The 18,191-nt window shown below is 56.2% G+C and overlaps 1 protein-coding gene across 19 annotated transcripts in view; it reads left to right on the top strand.

Moving 5' to 3' along the window:
- PLEC (plectin) overlaps window positions 1–18,191 on the top strand; it is a 447,362-nt gene that overhangs the window by 347,149 nt on the left and 82,022 nt on the right. For 11 of the 19 annotated variants that reach the window (XM_077271542.1, XM_077271541.1, XM_077271536.1 and 8 more), the window contains 2 exons: window positions 4,278–4,339; window positions 17,986–18,075. In XM_077271542.1, the coding sequence (XP_077127657.1) occupies window positions 4,278–4,339; window positions 17,986–18,075 (152 nt within the window). Of the gene's footprint in view, window positions 1–4,277; window positions 4,340–13,343; window positions 13,359–17,985; window positions 18,076–18,191 lie in introns of all 19 variants that reach the window. The other 8 variants (XM_077271538.1, XM_077271534.1, XM_077271539.1 and 5 more) reach the window with 1 other exon arrangement.

The following is an 18,191-nucleotide window of genomic DNA, read 5'->3' as shown; positions in this document are numbered from 1 at the left end:
TTATTGGGGTACTGTATCTGTGTACAGCATCCTACTATGGGTTATTGGGGTACTGTACCTGTGTACAGCATCCTACTACCGGTTATTGGGGTACTGTATCTGTGTACAGCATCCTACTATGGGTTATTGGGGTACTGTACCTGTGTACAGCATACTACTACCGGTTATTGGGGTACTGTGCCTGTGTGCATCATTCTACTACCAGTTATTGGGGTACTGTATCTGTGTACAGCATCCTACTATGGGTTATTGGGGTACTGTACCTGTGTACAGCATCCTACTACCGGTTATTGGGGTACTGTATCTGTGTACAGCATCCTACTATAGGTTATTGGGGTACTGTACCTGTGTACAGCATACTACTACCGGTTATTGGGGTACTGTGCCTGTGTGCATCATTCTACTACCAGTTATTGGGGTACTGTACCTGTGTGCATCATTCTACTACATGTTATTGGGGTACTGTACCTGTGTACAGCATCCTACTACCGGTTACTGGGGTACTGTATCTGTGTACAGCATCCTACAACCGGTTATTGGGGTACTGTATCTGTGTGCATCATTCTACTACCTGTTATTGGGGTACTGTACCTGTGTGCATCATTCTACTACCGGTTATTGGGGTACTGTGCCTGTGTGCATCATTCTACTACCGGTTATTGGGGTACTGTATCTGTGTGCATCATTCTACTACCGGTTATTGGGGTACTGTACCTGTGTGCATCATTCTACTACCTGTTATTGGGGTACTGTACCTGTGTGCATCATTCTACTACCTGTTATTGGGGTACTGTACCTGTGTACAGCATCCTACTACCTGTTATTGGGGTACTGTACCTGTGTGCATCATTCTACTACCTGTTATTGGGGTACTGTACCTGTGTGCATCATTCTACTACCTGTTATTGGGGTACTGTACCTGTGTACAGCATCCTACTACCTGTTATTGGGGTACTGTACCTGTGTACAGCATCCTACTACCTGTTATTGGGGTACTGTACCTGTGTGCATCATTCTACTACCGGTTATTGGGGTACTGTATCTGTGTACAGCATCCTACTACCGGTTATTGGGGTACTGTATCTGTGTACAGCATCCTACTACCGGTTATTGGGGTACTGTATCTGTGTACAGCATCCTACTACCTGTTATTGGGGTACTGTACCTGTGTGCATCATTCTACTACCGGTTATTGGGGTACTGTACCTGTGTGCATCATTCTACTACCTGTTATTGGGGTACTGTACCTGTGTGCATCATTCTACTACCTGTTATTGGGGTACTGTATCTGTGTGCAGCATCCTACTACCTGTTATTGGGGTACTGTACCTGTGTGCAGCATTCTACTACCTGTTATTGGGGTACTGTACCTGTGTGCATCATTCTCCTACCTGTTATTGGGGTACTGTACCTGTGTGCATCATTCTCCTACCTGTTATTGGGGTACTGTACCTGTGTACAGCATCCTACTACCGGTTATTGGGGTACTGTGCCTGTGTGCATCATTCTACTACCTGTTATTGGGGTACTGTACCTGTGTACAGCATCCTACTACCGGTTATTGGGGTACTGTGCCTGTGTGCATCATTCTACTACCTGTTATTGGGGTACTGTACCTGTGTACAGCATCCTACTACCGGTTATTGGGGTACTGTACCTGTGTGCATCATTCTACTACCTGTTATTGGGGTACTGTACCTGTGTACAGCATCCTACTACCGGTTATTGGGGTACTGTGCCTGTGTGCATCATTCTACTACCGGTTATTGGGGTACTGTATCTGTGTACAGCATCCTACTACGGGTTATTGGGGTACTGTATCTGTGTGCATCATTCTACTGCCTGTTATTGGGGTACTGTACCTGTGTACAGCATCCTACTACCTGTTATTGGGGTACTGTACCTGTGTGCATCATTCTCCTACCTGTTATTGGGGTACTGTACCTGTGTGCATCATTCTACTGCCTGTTATTGGGGTACTGTACCTGTGTGCATCATTCTACTACCTGTTATTGGGGTACTGTACCTGTGTGCATCATTCTACTACCTGTTATTGGGGTACTGTACCTGTGTGCAGCATCCTACTACCTGTTATTGGGGTACTGTATCTGTGTACAGCATCCTACTATGGGTTATTGGGGTACTGTACCTGTGTACAGCATACTACTACCGGTTATTGGGGTACTGTGCCTGTGTGCATCATTCTACTACCTGTTATTGGGGTACTGTATCTGTGTGCATCATTCTACTACCTGTTATTGGGTACTGTACCTGTGTGCATCATTCTACTACCTGTTATTGGGGTACTGTGCCTGTGTACAGCATCCTACTACCGGTTACTGGGGTACTGTATCTGTGTACAGCATCCTACAACCGGTTATTGGGGTACTGTACCTGTGTGCATCATTCTACTACCGGTTATTGGGGTACTGTATCTGTGTGCATCATTCTACTACCTGTTATTGGGGTACTGTGCCTTTGTACATTCATCCTGCTTTGTTATTGGGGTACTGTGCCCGTGTACATTCTTCCTGCTCCGTTATTGGGGTACTGTGCCCGTGTACATTCATCCTGTTCTGTTATTGGGGTACTGTGCCCGTGTACATTCATCCTGCTTTGTTATTGGGGTACTGTGCCCGTGTACATTCATCCTGCTCCGTTATTGGGGTACTGTGCCCGTGTACATTCTTCCTGCTCCGTTATTGGGGTACTGTGCCCGTGTACATTTATCCTGTTCCGTTATTGGGGTACTGTGCCCGTGTACATTCTTCCTGCTCCGTTATTGGGGTACTGTGCCCGTGTACATTTATCCTGTTCCGTTATTGGGGTACTGTGTCCGTGTACATTCATCCTGTTCCGTTATTGGGGTACTGTGTCCGTGTACATTCATCCTGTTCCGTTATTGGGGTACTGTGCCCGTGTACATTCTTCCTGCTCCGTTATTGGGGTACTGTGCCCATGCACATTCATCCTGCTCCGTTATTGGGGTACTGTGCCCGTGTACATTCATCTTGCTCTGTTATTGGGGTACTGTGCCCGTGTAAATTCATCCTGCTCCGTTATTGGGGTACTGTGCCCGTGTACATTCATCCTGCTCTGTTATTGGGGTACTGTGCCCGTGTACATTCTTCCTGCTCCGTTATTGGGGTACTGTGCCCGTGTACATTCATCCTGCTTTGTTATTGGGGTACTGTGCCCGTGTACATTCATCCTGCTCCGTTATTGGGGTACTGTGCCCGTGTACATTCATCCAGTTCCGTTATTGGGGTACTGTGCCCGTGTACATTCTTCCTGCTCCGTTATTGGGGTACTGTGCCCGTGTACATTTATCCTGTTCCGTTATTGGGGTACTGTGCCCGTGTACATTCTTCCTGCTCCGTTATTGGGGTACTGTGCCCGTGTACATTTATCCTGTTCCGTTATTGGGGTACTGTGCCCGTGTACATTCATCCTGTTCCGTTATTGGGGTACTGTGCCCGTGTACATTCATCTTGCTCTGTTATTGGGGTACTGTGCCCGTGTAAATTCATCCTGCTCCGTTATTGGGGTACTGTGCCCGTGTACATTCATCCTGCTCTGTTATTGGGGTACTGTGCCCGTGTACATTCTTCCTGCTCCGTTATTGGGGTACTGTGCCCGTGTACATTCATCCTGCTCCGTTATTGTGGTACTGTGCCCGTGTACATTCATCCTGCTCCGTTATTGGGGTACTGTGCCCGTGTACCTTCATCCTGCTCCGTTATTGGGGTACTGTGCCCGTGTACATTCATCTTGCTCTGTTATTGGGGTACTGTGCCCGTGTAAATTCATCCTGCTCCGTTATTGGGGTACTGTGCCCGTGTACATTCATCCTGCTCTGTTATTGGGGTACTGTGCCCGTGTACATTCTTCCTGCTCCGTTATTGGGGTACTGTGCCCGTGTACATTCATCCTGCTCCGTTATTGTGGTACTGTGCCCGTGTACATTCATCCTGCTCCGTTATTGGGGTACTGTGCCCGTGTACCTTCATCCTGCTCCGTTATTGGGGTACTGTGCCCGTGTACATTCATCCTGCTCCGTTATTGGGGTACTGTGCCCGTGTACATTCATTCTGCTCCGTTATTGGGGTACTGTGCCCGTGTACATTCTTCCTGCTCCGTTATTGGGGTACTGTGCCCGTGTACACCCTGTTACTACCTGTATTATGTGTTGGTCAGTGTAGAGGGAGTTCTGCTCTTTCTTTCTCCACCGCTCATTAGAAGCCGTGTGTAACAACCCCTCATCGTCTCTCTTACAGATGAACGAGACCGGGTGCAGAAGAAGACATTTACCAAATGGGTGAACAAGCATCTGATAAAGGTGAGTGCAACTCCCCCCTGTGTATACTGAGCCTACACCTTATCTCCAACTAATGCACCTGCGCCCTCAGTCCTACGACCAGTGACCTCCACCTGCGCCCTCAGACCTACCGCCGGTGACCTCCACCTGCAGCCTCAGACCTACCACCAGTAACGTCCGCCTGCGCCCTCAGACCTACCACCAGTAACGTCCACCTGCGCACTCAGACCTACCACCAGTAACATCCGCCTGCGCTTTCAGACCTACCACTGGTGACGTCCGCCTGCGCCCTCAGACCTACCACCAGTAACGTCCGCCTGCGCTTTCAGACCTACCACTGGTGACGTCCGCCTGTGCCCTCAGACCTACCACCGGTAACATCCACCTGCACCCTCAGACCTACCACTGGTGACGTCCGCCTGCGCCCTCAGACCTACCACTGGTGACGTCCGCCTGCGCCCTCAGACCTACCACCGGTAACGTCCACCTGCGCCCTCAGACCTACCACTGGTGACGTCCGCCTGTGCACTCAGACCTACCACTGGTGACGTCCGCCTGTGCACTCTGACCTACCACCAGTAACGTCCGCCTACGCCCTCAGACCTACCACTGGTGACGTCCGCCTACGCCCTCAGACCTACCACCAGTATCATCCGCCTGTGCACTCAGACCTACCACTGGTGACGTCTGCCTGTGCCCTCAGACCTACCAACGGTAACGTCCGCCTGCGCCCTCAGACCTACCACCGGTAAGGTCCGCCTGCGCCCTCAGACCTACCACCGGTAAGGTCCGCCTGCGCCCTCAGACCTACCAACGGTAAGGTCCGCCTGCGCCCTCAGACCTACCACCAGTAACGTCTGCCTGCGCTTTCAGACCTACCACTGGTGACGTCCGCCTGCGCCCTCAGACCTACCACCGGTAACATCCACCTGCACCCTCAGACCTACCACCGGTGACGTCCGCCTGCGCACTCAGACCTACCACCGGTGACGTCCGCCTGCGCACTCAGACCTACAACCGGTGACGTCCGCCTGCGCACTCAGACCTACCACTGGTGATGTCCGCCTGTGCACTCTGACCTACCACCAGTAACGTCCGCCTACGCCCTCAGACCTACCACTGGTGACGTCCGCCTACGCCCTCAGACCTACCACCAGTAACATCCGCCTGTGCACTCAGACCTACCACTGGTGACGTCCGCCTACGCCCTCAGACCTACCACCAGTAACATCCGCCTGTGCACTCAGACCTACCACTGGTAACGTCCGCCTGCGCCCTCAGACCTACCACCGGTAAGGTCCGCCTGCGCCCTCAGACCTACCACCGGTAACGTCCGCCTGCGCCCTCAGACCTACCACCGGTAAGGTCCGCCTGCGCCCTCAGACCTACCACCGGTAAGGTCCGCCTGCGCCCTCAGACCTACCACCGGTAAGGTCCGCCTGCGCCCTCAGACCTACCACCGGTAAGGTCCGCCTGCGCCCTCAGACCTACCACCGGTAAGGTCCGCCTGCGCCCTCAGACCTACCACCGGTAAGGTCCGCCTGCGCCCTCAGACCTACCACCGGTAACGTCCGCCTGCGCACTCAGACCTACCACCGGTAACGTCCGCTTGCGCACTCAGACCTACCACCGGTAACGTCCGCTTGCGCACTCAGACCTACGACATGTAACGTACACCCACGCACTCAGACCTGCCACCTGTGACGCCCGCCTGCACACTCAGACCTACCACTGGTGACGTCCACCTGTGCACTCAGACCTACGACCAGTAACGTACACCCGCGCACAAAGACCTACCACTGGTGATGTCTGCCTGTGCGCACAGACTTGCTACTGGTGACGTCCGTCTGCGCGTTCAGACCTACAACCGGTGACGTCCGCATGCACACTCAGACCTGCCACCTGTGACGCCCGCCTGCGCGCTTGGACCTACAACTGGTGACGTCCGCCTGCGCACTCAGACCTGCCACCTGTGACGTCCGCCTGCGCGCTCAGACCTACGACCGGTGACGTCCGCCTGCACGCTCAGACCTACCACTGGTGATGTCCGCCTGCACGCACAGACCTACCACCAATGCATGCCACGAAGGTGTAGCCCTTGTATGTGAGCATGCTACCTCTGATCTTGGGGCACTGTACACACTCGATGGGGGTTCCCTCTTTTTAGTCTTTGGATTCCTGGGACTTGTGGTTCCCATTATTTCATGATGAGCGATGCTATGATCTCTGATTACCGCAGTAAGGAAGTCTTGTGGTCGCCTCTTCCTGTCGGCTGCTGGGGTCCCTGTGAGCAGCTCCTCAGTCAGCGCCCTTTGTTGCGATGTCTGTTTTTACTGTTACTGTAGAAACCACCACAGGGAACCAAAGCTACAATGTAAGGAATGGGGATCTGGCTCTTGGATCGTCAGCTCTGCAGCTCAGGGAGACGACCGGAGCACGTGCTGTTAGTGAAAGCTGCATTTATTATTGCCCTCTCTGTGCGGGTTGGCTGTGTTCTCTCTGTGCGGGTTGTCTCTGCGCTCTCTGTGCCATCTCTCTCTCTGCGAGTAGTCACTGCGCTCTCTGTGCCATCTGTCTCTGCGGGTTGTCTTTGCGATCTCTGTACCATCTCTCTCTGTGCGGGTTGTCTCTGCGCTCTCTGTACCATCTCTCTGTGTGCGGGTTGTCTCTGCGTTCTCTATAGCATCTCTCTATGCGGGTTGTCTCTGCGCTCTCTGTACCATCTCTCTCTGTGCGGGTTGTTTTTGCGCTCTCTGTTCCATCTCTCTGTGCGGGTTGTCTTTGCGCTCTCTGTACCATCTCACTCTGTGCGGGTTGTCTCTGCGCTCTCTGTACCATCTCTCTGTGTGGGTTGTCTCGGCGCTCTCTGTGCCATCCTCTGTGTGGGTTGTCTCTGCGCTCTCTGTGCCATCTCTCTCTGTGCGGGTTGTCTCCGCGCCGCTCCCTGTGCAGGTTGTCTCCACGCTCTCTGTGCGGGTTATTGCCGTTCTTTCTGCGGGTTGTCTCCGCGCTCTCTGTGCCATCTCGCTCTGTGCGGGTTGTCTCCGCGCTCTCTGTGCCATCTCTCTCTGTGCGGTTTGTCGCCGCGCTCTGTGCGGGTTGTCTCCGCGCTCTCTGTGCCATCTCTCTGCGGTTTGTCGCCGCGCGCTCTGTGCGGGTTGTCACCGTGCTCTCTGTGCCATCTCTCTCTGTGCGGGTTATTGCTGTTCTCTCTGCGGGTTGTCTCCGCGCTCTCTGTGGGAGTTGTCTCTGCGCTCTCTGTGCGAGTTGTCGCCGCGCTCTCTGCGGGTTGTCTCCGCACTCTGTGCGGGTTGTCTCTGCGCTCTCCGTGCGGGTTGTCTCTGCGCTCTCCGTGCGGGTTGTCTCCGCGCTCTCTGTGCCATCTCTCTGTGCGGTTTGTCGCCGCGCGCTCTGTGCGGGTTGTCACCGTGCTCTCTGTGCCATCTCTCTCTGTGCGGGTTATTGCTGTTCTCTCTGCGGGTTGTCTCCGCGCTCTCTGTGGGAGTTGTCTCTGCGCTCTCTGTGCGAGTTGTCGCCGCGCTCTCTGCGGGTTGTCTCCGCACTCTGTGCGGGTTGTCTCTGCGCTCTCCGTGCGGGTTGTCTCTGCGCTCTCCGTGCGGGTTGTCTCTGCGCTCTCCGTGCGGGTTGTCTCTGCGCTCTCCGTGCGGGTTGTCTCTGCGCTCTCCGTGCGGGTTGTCTCCGCGCTCTCCGTGCGGGTTGTCTCCGCGCTCTCCGTGCGGGTTGTCTCCGCGCTCTCCGTGCGCGTTGTCTCCGCGCTCTCCGTGCGGGTTGTCTCCGCGCTCTCTGTGCAAGTTGGTTCTGTATTTTTTTTCCTCCTATATTTGTTGCGCTGATCAGTCAGTGACCTGCTCGCTCCGCCGCCGTCTCTCGCCCCCTGCTGTCTGTCAGCTCCCCGCCTTTTACTGTCTCGGCTCCCGGCCTAGAAATGCTGTGAGAAATCCCCGGCTGCTCCTGGCCTCCTGTTTGGATCTCTGCCCCTGAACTTCCCCAAACATGTTGTTATCAGAGGAGGAAGCCGACCTGGGATATCTTCAGCCTCCTGCAGTCTGGCAGCACTCCAGATGATTGGGCAGCCTTGTGCTGGAGACAGGTGGCAGGCTGTCTGAACTATTGGACCTCCGGATGCTGAATTGACGGAATGTACTCTTATGGGGATCTGTCGCTTGTACTAAGTGCAAAGATATCATCTTCTCTCTCCTGCACCCAAGATCGCTTTCCCTCTCTCTCGCTTTCCCTCTCTCTCGCTTGCGCGCTTTCCCTCTCTCTCGCTTGCGCGCTTTCCCTCTCTCTCGCTTGCGCGCTTTCCCTCTCTCTCGCTTGCGCGCTTTCCCTCTCTCTCGCTTGCGCGCTTTCCCTCTCTCTCGCTTGCGCGCTTTCCCTCTCGCTCGCTTGCGCGCTTTCCCTCTCGCTCGCTTGCGCGCTTTCCCTCTCGCTCGCTTGCGCGCTTTCCCTCTCGCTCGCTTGCGCGCTTTCCCTCTCGCTCGCTTGCGCGCTTTCTTGTTCATTATTTCTTTCTCATGCGCGCTCGCTTTCTGCCTCGTGTTTTTTCTCACGCGTGCTCGCTTTCTGTCCATGCTTTTTCTCACGCTCGCTCGTTTTCTCTCTTGCTTTCTCAGGCGCGCTCGCTTTCTCGATTGTTCTTTCTTTCTCACATGCGCTCGCTTTCTGTCTTGTGCTTTTTCTCTTGCGCGTTCGCTTTCTGTCTCATGCTTTTTCTCATGCGTGCTCGCTTTGTTACATACTTTTTCCTACGCACGCTCGTTTTCTTGTCTTTCTCTCGTGCTTTCTTTTCCTCATACGCGCTCACTTTTTTTGTTCTTTTTGTCGTGCTTTTTCACACGCGCTTTCGCTCGTGCTTTCTTTCTCATGTGCGCTCGCTTTCTTTCTTGTGCTTTCTTTCTCGCGCTCGCTTTCTCGTGCTTTCTTTCTCACGCGCGCTCGCTTTCTATCTTGTGCTTTTTCTCACGTGCGCTCGTTTTCCCTCTTGCTTTCTCACGCAATCTTGCTTTCCCTCGCTTGCTTTCTCTCGTGCTTTCTTTCTAACACACGCTTTCTCTTTCATGCCTGCTTTCTCTCATGCTTTCTCTCTTCCTCACGTGCGCTCACTTTTTCGTTCTTTCTCACGCGCGCTTTTTTTCTCTTGTCATTTCTCTCTTCCTCACACGGGCTCGCTTTCCCTCTTGTGCACTTTCTTTCTTGCGGCAACTGTTGTTCAAGATCTCATTGTGTCCTTGTTCTCTTCGCACTGTGACATGTCAGTTGTCCCGCGCCTCCATTATTCTGGTGCTGGGTGGGTCCTTCACGCCTTGGGCGATGCTGCTGCTCAGGACGCCACATCTTTCTTGATACAAGAAGACCATTATTCTACCGGGGCCCCATGTGTCACAGGGGCCGTTCTATAACTTCTTACGGCTGTAAGAAGCCCTGCTATGAAGGATTAACTATTGGATGGTGCAAGCTGGAATATAAGGAAACTTCACCAAGTGCTCTTATACCAAGGGTCCACGCCATGGTGACTGCACTGGTAGGCGGGATCCCTAGTAGATCCTCTCGCCTCTATACTGGTACGTGTGCTCTCCAAGATTGAGTGGTCCTCTCCTGACATGTGTCTACACTTTGCAGAATCCTCAGCAGTGCGGAAGTCACCAAATCATCAGTATCTGCAGATTTCCCGCCTCATGTATAATCCTGAATGCTGTTTGGATAAATGATCAGGTGACTTGTTTGTGTAATAAGAGGTGTGGATCCTGAGCCCGACCACCACTGAGCAAGACACAGAAGTACAACGTGTTTAGTGCTCAGAGACACAGCCGAGGTGAGGAGGCTGAGCCCGACCACCACTGAGCAAAGACGCAGAGGTGCAAGGTGTTCAGTGCTCAGAGACACGGCCGAGATGAGGGGGCCGAGTCCAACCACCACCGAGCAAGACACGGACGTACAAGGTTTGATCCATGACAGCTGGCGACTGGCCTCCTTGTGGTCCTGTTTGCCGGCGAAGGGGCCTCCTTGGGGTCCTGTTTGCCGGCGAAGGGCCCTTCTTGGGGTCCTGTTTGCCGGCGAAGGGGCCTCCTTGGGGTCCTGTTTGCCGGCGAAGGGCCCTTCTTAGGGTCCTGTTTGCCGGCGAAGGGCCCTTCTTGGGGTCCTGTTTGCCGGCGAAGGGGCCTCCTTGGGGTCCTGTTTGCCGGCGAAGGGGCCTCCTTGGGGTCCTGTAGGCCGGCGAAGGGGCCTCCTTGGGGTCCTGTAGGCCGGCGAAGGGGCCTCCTTGGGGTCCTGTAGGCCGGCGAAGGGGCCTCCTTGGGGTCCGGTAGGCCGGTGAAGGGTGTGGATCCCGAGCCCGACCACCACTGAGCAAGACACAGAAGTACAACGTGTTTAGTGCTCAGAGACACAGCCGAGGTGAGGAGGCTGAGCCCGACCACCACTGAGCAGACGCAGAGGTGCAAGGTGTTCAGTGCTCAGAGACACGGCCGAGATGAGGGGGCCGAGTCCAACCACCACTGAGCAAGACACAGACGTACAAGGTTTGATCCATGACAGCTGACAACTGGCCTCCTTGTGGTCCTGTTTGCCGGCGAAGGGGCCTCCTTGGGGTCCTGTAGGCCGGCGAAGGGCCCTTCTTGGGGTCCTGTTTGCTGGCGAAGGGGCCTCCTTGGGGTCCTGTAGGCCGGTGAAGGGGCCTCCTTGGGGTCCTGTAGGCCGGTGAAGGGGCCTCCTTGGGGTCCTGTAGGCAGATTAGCGAGGGTCTGTAGAGGAGAGTGGTACTTCCAGCGGCTCAGTAAAGCAAGGATTTTATTGAGCAAGCCATAAAAAAGACAAACAGGGTTAAAAAACTGAGGCGTTTCTGGCGTCTTCATCATTAAGGATACCCTTAATCATAGTAATTTTTCCTTCTATTGTTGCTGTGTTGCACGAGCTGGAGACATGGCACTTGCCAGTTTTGCCTCCCATGAACTCTTAAGCTTACAATCGTTGTAAGCTCCAACCACCCACTTTTTCTCTAGCAATGGTCTCTGATGTCCTGTAGATTGAGTACCGAGGATCTCTGATGTGCTGTAGGTCGGGGAGCGATGGTCTCTGAGGGGCTGTAGATTGGGGAGTGATTGTATCTAGGAGGCTGTAGGTCGGGGAGCAATGGTCTATGAGGGGCTGTAGGTCGGGGAATAATGATCTCTGCTGTGCTGTATGTCAGGGAGCGATGGTCTCTGATGTTCTGCAGGTCGTGGAGCGATGGTCTCTGATGTTCTGTAGGTCGGGGAACAATGGTCTCTGAGGGGCTATAGATTGGGGAGCGATGGTCTCTGAGGGGGTGTAGGTCGGGGAGCAATGGTCTCTGATGTTCTGTAGGTCGGGGAGCGATGGTCTCTGATGTCCTGTAGGTCGAGTAACGAGGATCTCTGATGTGCTGTAGGTCGGGGAGCGATGGTCTCTGAGGGGCTTTAGATTGGAGAGTGATGGTCTCTGAGCGGCTGTAGGTCAGACAACGATGGTCTCTGAGGGGCAGTATTTCGTGGAACGATGGTCTCTGATGTTCTGTAGGTCAGGGAACATGGTCTCAGGGGCTGTAGATTAGGGAGTGATGGTCTCTGAGGGGCTGTAGGTCGGGGAGCAATGGTCTCTGATGTGCTGTAAGTGGGGGAGCGATGGTCACTGATGTCCTGTAGGTCGAGTAACGAGGATCTCTGAGGTGCTGTAGGTCGAGGAGCAATGGTATCTGACGGGCTGTAGGTTGGAGAGCAATAGTCTCTGATGTGCTGTAGGTCAGGGACCAATGGTCTCTGATGTGCTGTATGTTGGGGAGCAATAGTCTCTGATGTGCTGTATGTTGGGGAGCAATAGTCTCTGAGGGGCTATAGCTCCTCAGTGGTTGCGGGTTTTCTGTCGGCCCTGGATGTTCTCTACAGGTGTCTAATGTCACCTCTGGCCTTTGGTTGATTCCTGTGATAACTTTGTTTCCTGTTCTTTTCTTCATCCTGTCTTCATCCTCTCTTCCGTGTCTCCTCCTCTCCTCATCCCTCTCTCCTCCTGTCCTCGTCCGTGTCGGCCTCCTTCTCTCCTCCCGTCCGTCTCGTCCTCCTTCTCATCCTCCCGTTCATCTTGGCCTCCCACTCTCCTCCCTCCCGTCTCGGCCTCCCACTCTCCTCCCTCCCGTCTCGGCCTCCCACTCTCCTCCCTCCCGTCTCGGCCTCCCACTCTCCTCCCTCCCGTCTCGGCCTCCCACTCTCCTCCCTCCCGTCTCGGCCTCCCACTCTCCTCCCTCCCGTCTTGGCCTCCCACTCTCCTCCCTCCCGTCTTGGCCTCCCACTCTCCTCCCTCCCGTCTCGGCCTCCCACTCTCCTCCCTCCCGTCTCGGCCTCCCACTCTCCTCCCTCCCGTCTCGGCCTCCCACTCTCCTCCCTCCCGTCTTGGCCTCCCACTCTCCTCCCTCCCGTCTTGGCCTCCCACTCTCCTCCCTCCCGTCTCGGCCTCCCACTCTCCTCCCTCCCGTCTCGGCCTCCCACTCTCCTCCCTCCCGTCTCGGCCTCCCACTCTCCTCCCTCCCGTCTCGGCCTCCCACTCTCCTCCCGTCCGTCTCGGCCTCCTTCTCTCCTCCCGTCCGTCTCGGCCTCCTTCTCTCCTCCCGTCCGTGTCGGACTCCTTCTCTCCTCCCGTCCGTCTCCTCCCGTCCGTCTCGGCCTCTTTCTCTCCTCCCGTCCGTCTCCTTCTCTCGTCCCATCCGTCTCCTTCTCTCCTCCCATCCGTCTCGTCCTCCTGTCCGTCTCGGCCTCCTCCTCTCCTCCCGTCCTTCTCGGCCTCTTCCTCTCCTCCCGCCCGTCTCGGCCTCCTCCTCTCCTCCCGTTTGTCTCGGCCTTCCACTCTCCTCCCATCCGTCTCATTCTTCTTGTCTCCTCCCGTCCTTCTCGGCCTCCTCCTCTCCTCCCGCCCTTCTCGGCCTCCTCCTCTCCTCCCGTCCTTCTTGGCCTCCTCCCGTCCTTCTCGGCCTCCTCCTCTCCTGTGGACTCTGCAGCACTGGAGGGCAGAGGTAGGTGCCCGCTTCCCCATCTGCTGGGTCGCCGCAGGACTGTGTGCATGGCTTGTACCATATTAACCACACGTCCGCTTGTTGCTGCGGATTGGCCTGACATTGTGTCTTTACCATCTGTCATTGGTCATCGTGATGGCTGCTGGTGTCTGTCCATGCCGCACTCATCCTCGGCATGGTGTGTGATGGTGGTTGTCATAATGTGCTGTGAGATCTGTCTGCATGTCGCCATCATTGTTACAGACGCCCCCGACCTGCTGACAGCTGTGTTGTACAATGGCGCTGTCACCTGTGACGCCCGGGGGCGCAGCCATACGCGGATTGTATAGATTGTACATGCCGCTTCCGCTAATCTCTGCCGTTCATGTCTGTTTACTAAGAAGGTGTCTGCCCGCTTAACCCTGTCCATGCCACAGACCGAAAGCATGAGGCATGGAGGCAGTCTAACACCGCCCTGTGCTAGTGAGGTGGCAGCCCTGTTCCTGGACCACCCGTCTGCTGTAGATATGCCCTGACGCCTTGTGTCGAGCAGATGGAGCAGCGTTTAGTACAGCAGTATGGAGGTGGCTTTGCGTGCTGAGAAACGTGCCCAGCTCTGCCAGCGCCGTTGGCTCACATATTCCATACATTCTGCTGATTTGGCCTCCGGAGACTCCTGGAGACATTGGGCTCTTTATGAGAATTTTCCTACAGAAGAGAGGCCTAGTGCCAGGGAATTCCAGCTCCGTGCAAGTCGGGAGTACTCCCTGTGAATCTGGTGCATCAGACACCCAGGAGCAGGGATCAGAGGTGCAGTGTCTTATCAGGCATCGTCAGCAAGGATGCTGCTCTGATGGGCAGTGCTGGGCGAGGTGGCGAACACATTACAGATGAAAGGTTAAACCTTGCTCCACAGCGAGGCAGAGATTGTGCCAAGTCCTCCGCCCTGCTGCCGTCCCAGCCATCCTGCTGCCAACAGCTTCTCCTCTGCCACTGGCCTCTCCTGTACTGCAGTCCCAGACCCTTCTCCTCCACCGCATGTCTCTCCTGTTCCGCAATTGCACAGTCACTTCTGCTCCCCGCTGGTCTTTCCTGTGCTGCAGTTGCCCGGTCACTTCTCCTCCCCGCTGGTCTCTCCTGTGTCGCAGTTGCCCGGGCACTTCCTCCCCGCTGGTCTCCTGTGCTGCAGTTGCCCAGTAACTTCTCCCCGCCGGTCTCTCCTGTGCTTGTTGCCTGGTCACTTCTCTCTGCTGGTCTCTCCTGTGCCGCAGTTGCCCGATCACTTCACTTCTCCCTGCTAGTCTCTCCTGTCTTGCAGTTGCCCGGTCACTTCTCCCCGCTGGTCTCTTCTGTGCCACTGTTGCCCGGTCACTTCTCCTCCCTGCTGGCCTCCTGTGGAGTTTCCCGGTCGCTTCTCCTCCCCGCTGGTCTCTCCTGTGCCGCAGTTGCCTGGTCAGTTCGCCACACTGGTCTCTCTTGTGCCGCAGTTGCCCGGTCACTTCTCCTCCCTGCTGGCCTCTTCTGTGCCGCAGTTGCCCGGTCACTTCTCCTCCTTGCTGGCCTCTCCTGTTTTGCAGTTGCCTGGTCGCTTCTCCTCCCCGCTGGTCTCTCCTGTGCCGCAGTTGCCCGGTTACTTCTCCCTGCTGGTCTCTCCTAGTCTGCAGTTGCCCGGTCACTTCTCCTCTCCGCTGGTCTCTCCTGTGCCGCAGTTGCCCGGTTACTTCTCCCTGCTGGTCTCTCCTGTGCTGCAGTTGCCCGGTCACTTCTGCTGGTCTCTCCTGTGCCGCAGTTGCCCAGTGACTTCTCCTCCCCGCTGGTCTCTCCTGTGCCGCAATTGCCCAGTCACTTCTCCCTGCTGGCCTCCTGTGCAGTTGCCCTGTCGATTCTCCTCCCCGCTGGTCTCTCCTGTACCGTAGTTGCCCGGTCACTTCTCCTCCCTGCTGGCCTCTCCTGTGCAGTTGCCTGATCGCTTCTCCTCCCCGCTGGTCTCTCCTGTGCCACAGTTGCCCGGTCACTTCTCCTCCCCGCTGGTCTCTCCTGTGCCACAGTTGCCTGGTCAGTTCTCCCCGCTGGTCTCTCCGGGGCCGCAGTTGCCTGGTCACTTCTCCTTCCTGCTGGCCTCTCCTGTGCTGCAGTTGCCCGGTCACTTCTCCCCGCTGGTCTCTCCTCTGCTGCAGTTGCCCGGTCACTTCTCCTCCCTGCTGGTCTCTCCTGTGCCATAGTTGCCCGGTCACTTCTCCTCCTTGCTGGCCTCTCCTGTTTTGCAGTTGCCTGGTCGCTTCTCCTCCCCGCTGGTCTCTCCTGTGCCGCAGTTGCCCGGTTACTTCTCCCTGCTGGTCTCTCCTAGTCCGCAGTTGCCCGGTCACTTCTCCTCTCTGCTGGTCTCTCCTGTGCTGCAGTTGCCCGGTCACTTCTGCTGGTCTCTCCCGTGCCGCAGTTGCCCAGTGACTTCTCCTCCCCGCTGGTCTCTCCTGTGCCGCAATTGCCCAGTCACTTCTTCCTGCTGGCCTCCTGTGCAGTTGCCCTGTCGATTCTCCTCCCCGCTGGTCTCTCCTGTGCTGCAGTTGCCCGGTCACTTCTCCCTGCTGGTCTCTCCTGTGCCGCAGTTGCCCACTCACTTCTCCTCCCCGCTGGTCTCTCCTGTGCCGCAATTGCCCAGTCACTTCTCCCTGCTGGCCTCCTGTGCAGTTGCCCTGTCGATTCTCCTCCCCGCTGGTCTCTCCTGTGCCGCAGTTGCCCGGTCACTTCTCCCTGTTGGTCTCTCCTGTGCCGCAGTTGCCCAGTCACTTATCTTCCCTGCTGGTCTCTCCTGTCCTGCAGTTGCCCGGTAACTTCTCCCCGCTGGTCTCTTCTGTGCCGCGGTTGTCCGGTCACTTCTCCCCACTGGTCTCTTCTGTACCGTAGTTGCCCGGTCACTTCTCCTCCCTGCTGGCCTCTCCTGTGCAGTTGCCTGATCGCTTCTCCTCCCCGCTGGTCTCTCCTGTGCCACAGTTGCCCGGTCACTTCTCCTCCCCGCTGGTCTCTCCTGTGCCACAGTTGCCTGGTCAGTTCTCCCCGCTGGTCTCTCCGGGGCCGCAGTTGCCTGGTCACTTCTCCTTCCTGCTGGCCTCTCCTGTGCTGCAGTTGCCCGGTCACTTCTCCCCGCTGGTCTCTCCTCTGCTGCAGTTGCCCGGTCACTTCTCCTCCCTGCTGGTCTCTCCTGTGCCATAGTTGCCCGGTCACTTCTCCTTGCTGGCCTCTCCTGTTTTGCAGTTGCCTGGTCGCTTCTCCTCCCCGCTGGTCTCTCCTGTGCCGCAGTTGCCCGGTTACTTCTCCCTGCTGGTCTCTCCTAGTCCGCAGTTGCCCGGTCACTTCTCCTCTCCGCTGGTCTCTCCTGTGCTGCAGTTGCCCGGTCACTTCTGCTGGTCTCTCCCGTGCCGCAGTTGCCCAGTGACTTCTCCTCCCCGCTGGTCTCTCCTGTGCCGCAATTGCCCAGTCACTTCTTCCTGCTGGCCTCCTGTGCAGTTGCCCTGTCGATTCTCCTCCCCGCTGGTCTCTCCTGTGCTGCAGTTGCCCGGTCACTTCTCCCTGCTGGTCTCTCCTGTGCCGCAGTTGCCAACTCACTTCTCTTCCCTGCTGGTCTCTCCTGTCCTGCAGTTGCCCGATAACTTCTCCCCGCTGGTCTCTTCTGTGCCGCGGTTGTCCGGTCACTTCTCCCCACTGGTCTCTTCTGCACTGTAGTTGCCCGGTCACTTCTCCTCCCTGCTGGCCTCTCCTGTGCAGTTGCCTGATCGCTTCTCCTCCCCGCTGGTCTCTCCTGTGCCACAGTTGCCTGGTCACTTCTCCTCCCTGCTGGGCTCTCCTGTGCCGTAGTTGCCCGGTCACTTCTCCACAGGCCTCTCCTGTGCCGCAGTTGCTTGGTTACTTCTCCCTGCTGGTCTCTCCTAGTCTGCAGTTGCCCGGTCACTTCTCCTCTCCGCTGGTCTCTCCTGTGCTGCAGTTGCCCGGTCACTTCTGCTGGTCTCTCCTGTGCCGCAGTTGCCCAGTGACTTCTCCTCCCCGCTGGTCTCTTCTGTGCCGCAATTGCCCAGTCACTTCTTCCTGCTGGCCTCCTGTGCAGTTGCCCTGTCGATTCTCCTCCCCGCTGGTCTCTCCTGTGCCGCAGTTGCCCGGTCACTTCTCCCTGCTGGTCTCTCCTGTGCCGCAGTTGCCCACTCACTTCTCTTCCCTGCTGGTCTCTCCTGTCCTGCAGTTGCCCGGTAACTTCTCCCCGCTGGTCTCTTCTGTGCCGCGGTTGTCCGGTCACTTCTCCTCCCCACTGGTCTCTTCTGCACTGCAGTTGCCCGGTCACTTCTCCTCCCTGCTGGCCTCTCCTGTGCAGTTGCCTGATCGCTTCTCCTCCCCGCTGGTCTCTCCTGTGCCGCAGTTGCCCGGTCACTTCTCCTCCCCGCTGGTCTCTCCTCTGCTGCAGTTGCCCAGTCACTTCTCCTCCCTGCTGGTCTCTCCTGTGCCGCAGTTGCCCAGCCACTTTTCCTCCACGCTGCTCTCTCCTGTGCCGCAGTTGCCCGGTCACTTCTCTGCAGGCCTTTCCTGTGCCCAGTTGTCCAGCTTGACGCTCGTTGGTCAGTAGGTTATCTCCATATTAATCCCTTTTCTCTCTTGTCTCCAGGCTCAGCGTCACGTGAATGATTTGTATGAAGACCTCCGTGATGGACACAACCTCATCTCTCTCCTGGAAGTTCTCTCTGGGGAGACACTGGTAAGTCACCACTATATCCTCAGGTTCACTGTGGACTGCAGCTTCCGCTCTCCTGGGATGTTGTGTAGACCTCTTGCATCTCTCACTACTAATGTCACTCACCCTCATCCTCTGTT

Source organism: Ranitomeya variabilis, chromosome 6, assembly GCF_051348905.1.
Source record: "Ranitomeya variabilis isolate aRanVar5 chromosome 6, aRanVar5.hap1, whole genome shotgun sequence".
Taxonomy (NCBI): domain Eukaryota; kingdom Metazoa; phylum Chordata; class Amphibia; order Anura; family Dendrobatidae; genus Ranitomeya; species Ranitomeya variabilis.
This window is presented reverse-complemented; position numbering and strand designations above follow the sequence as displayed.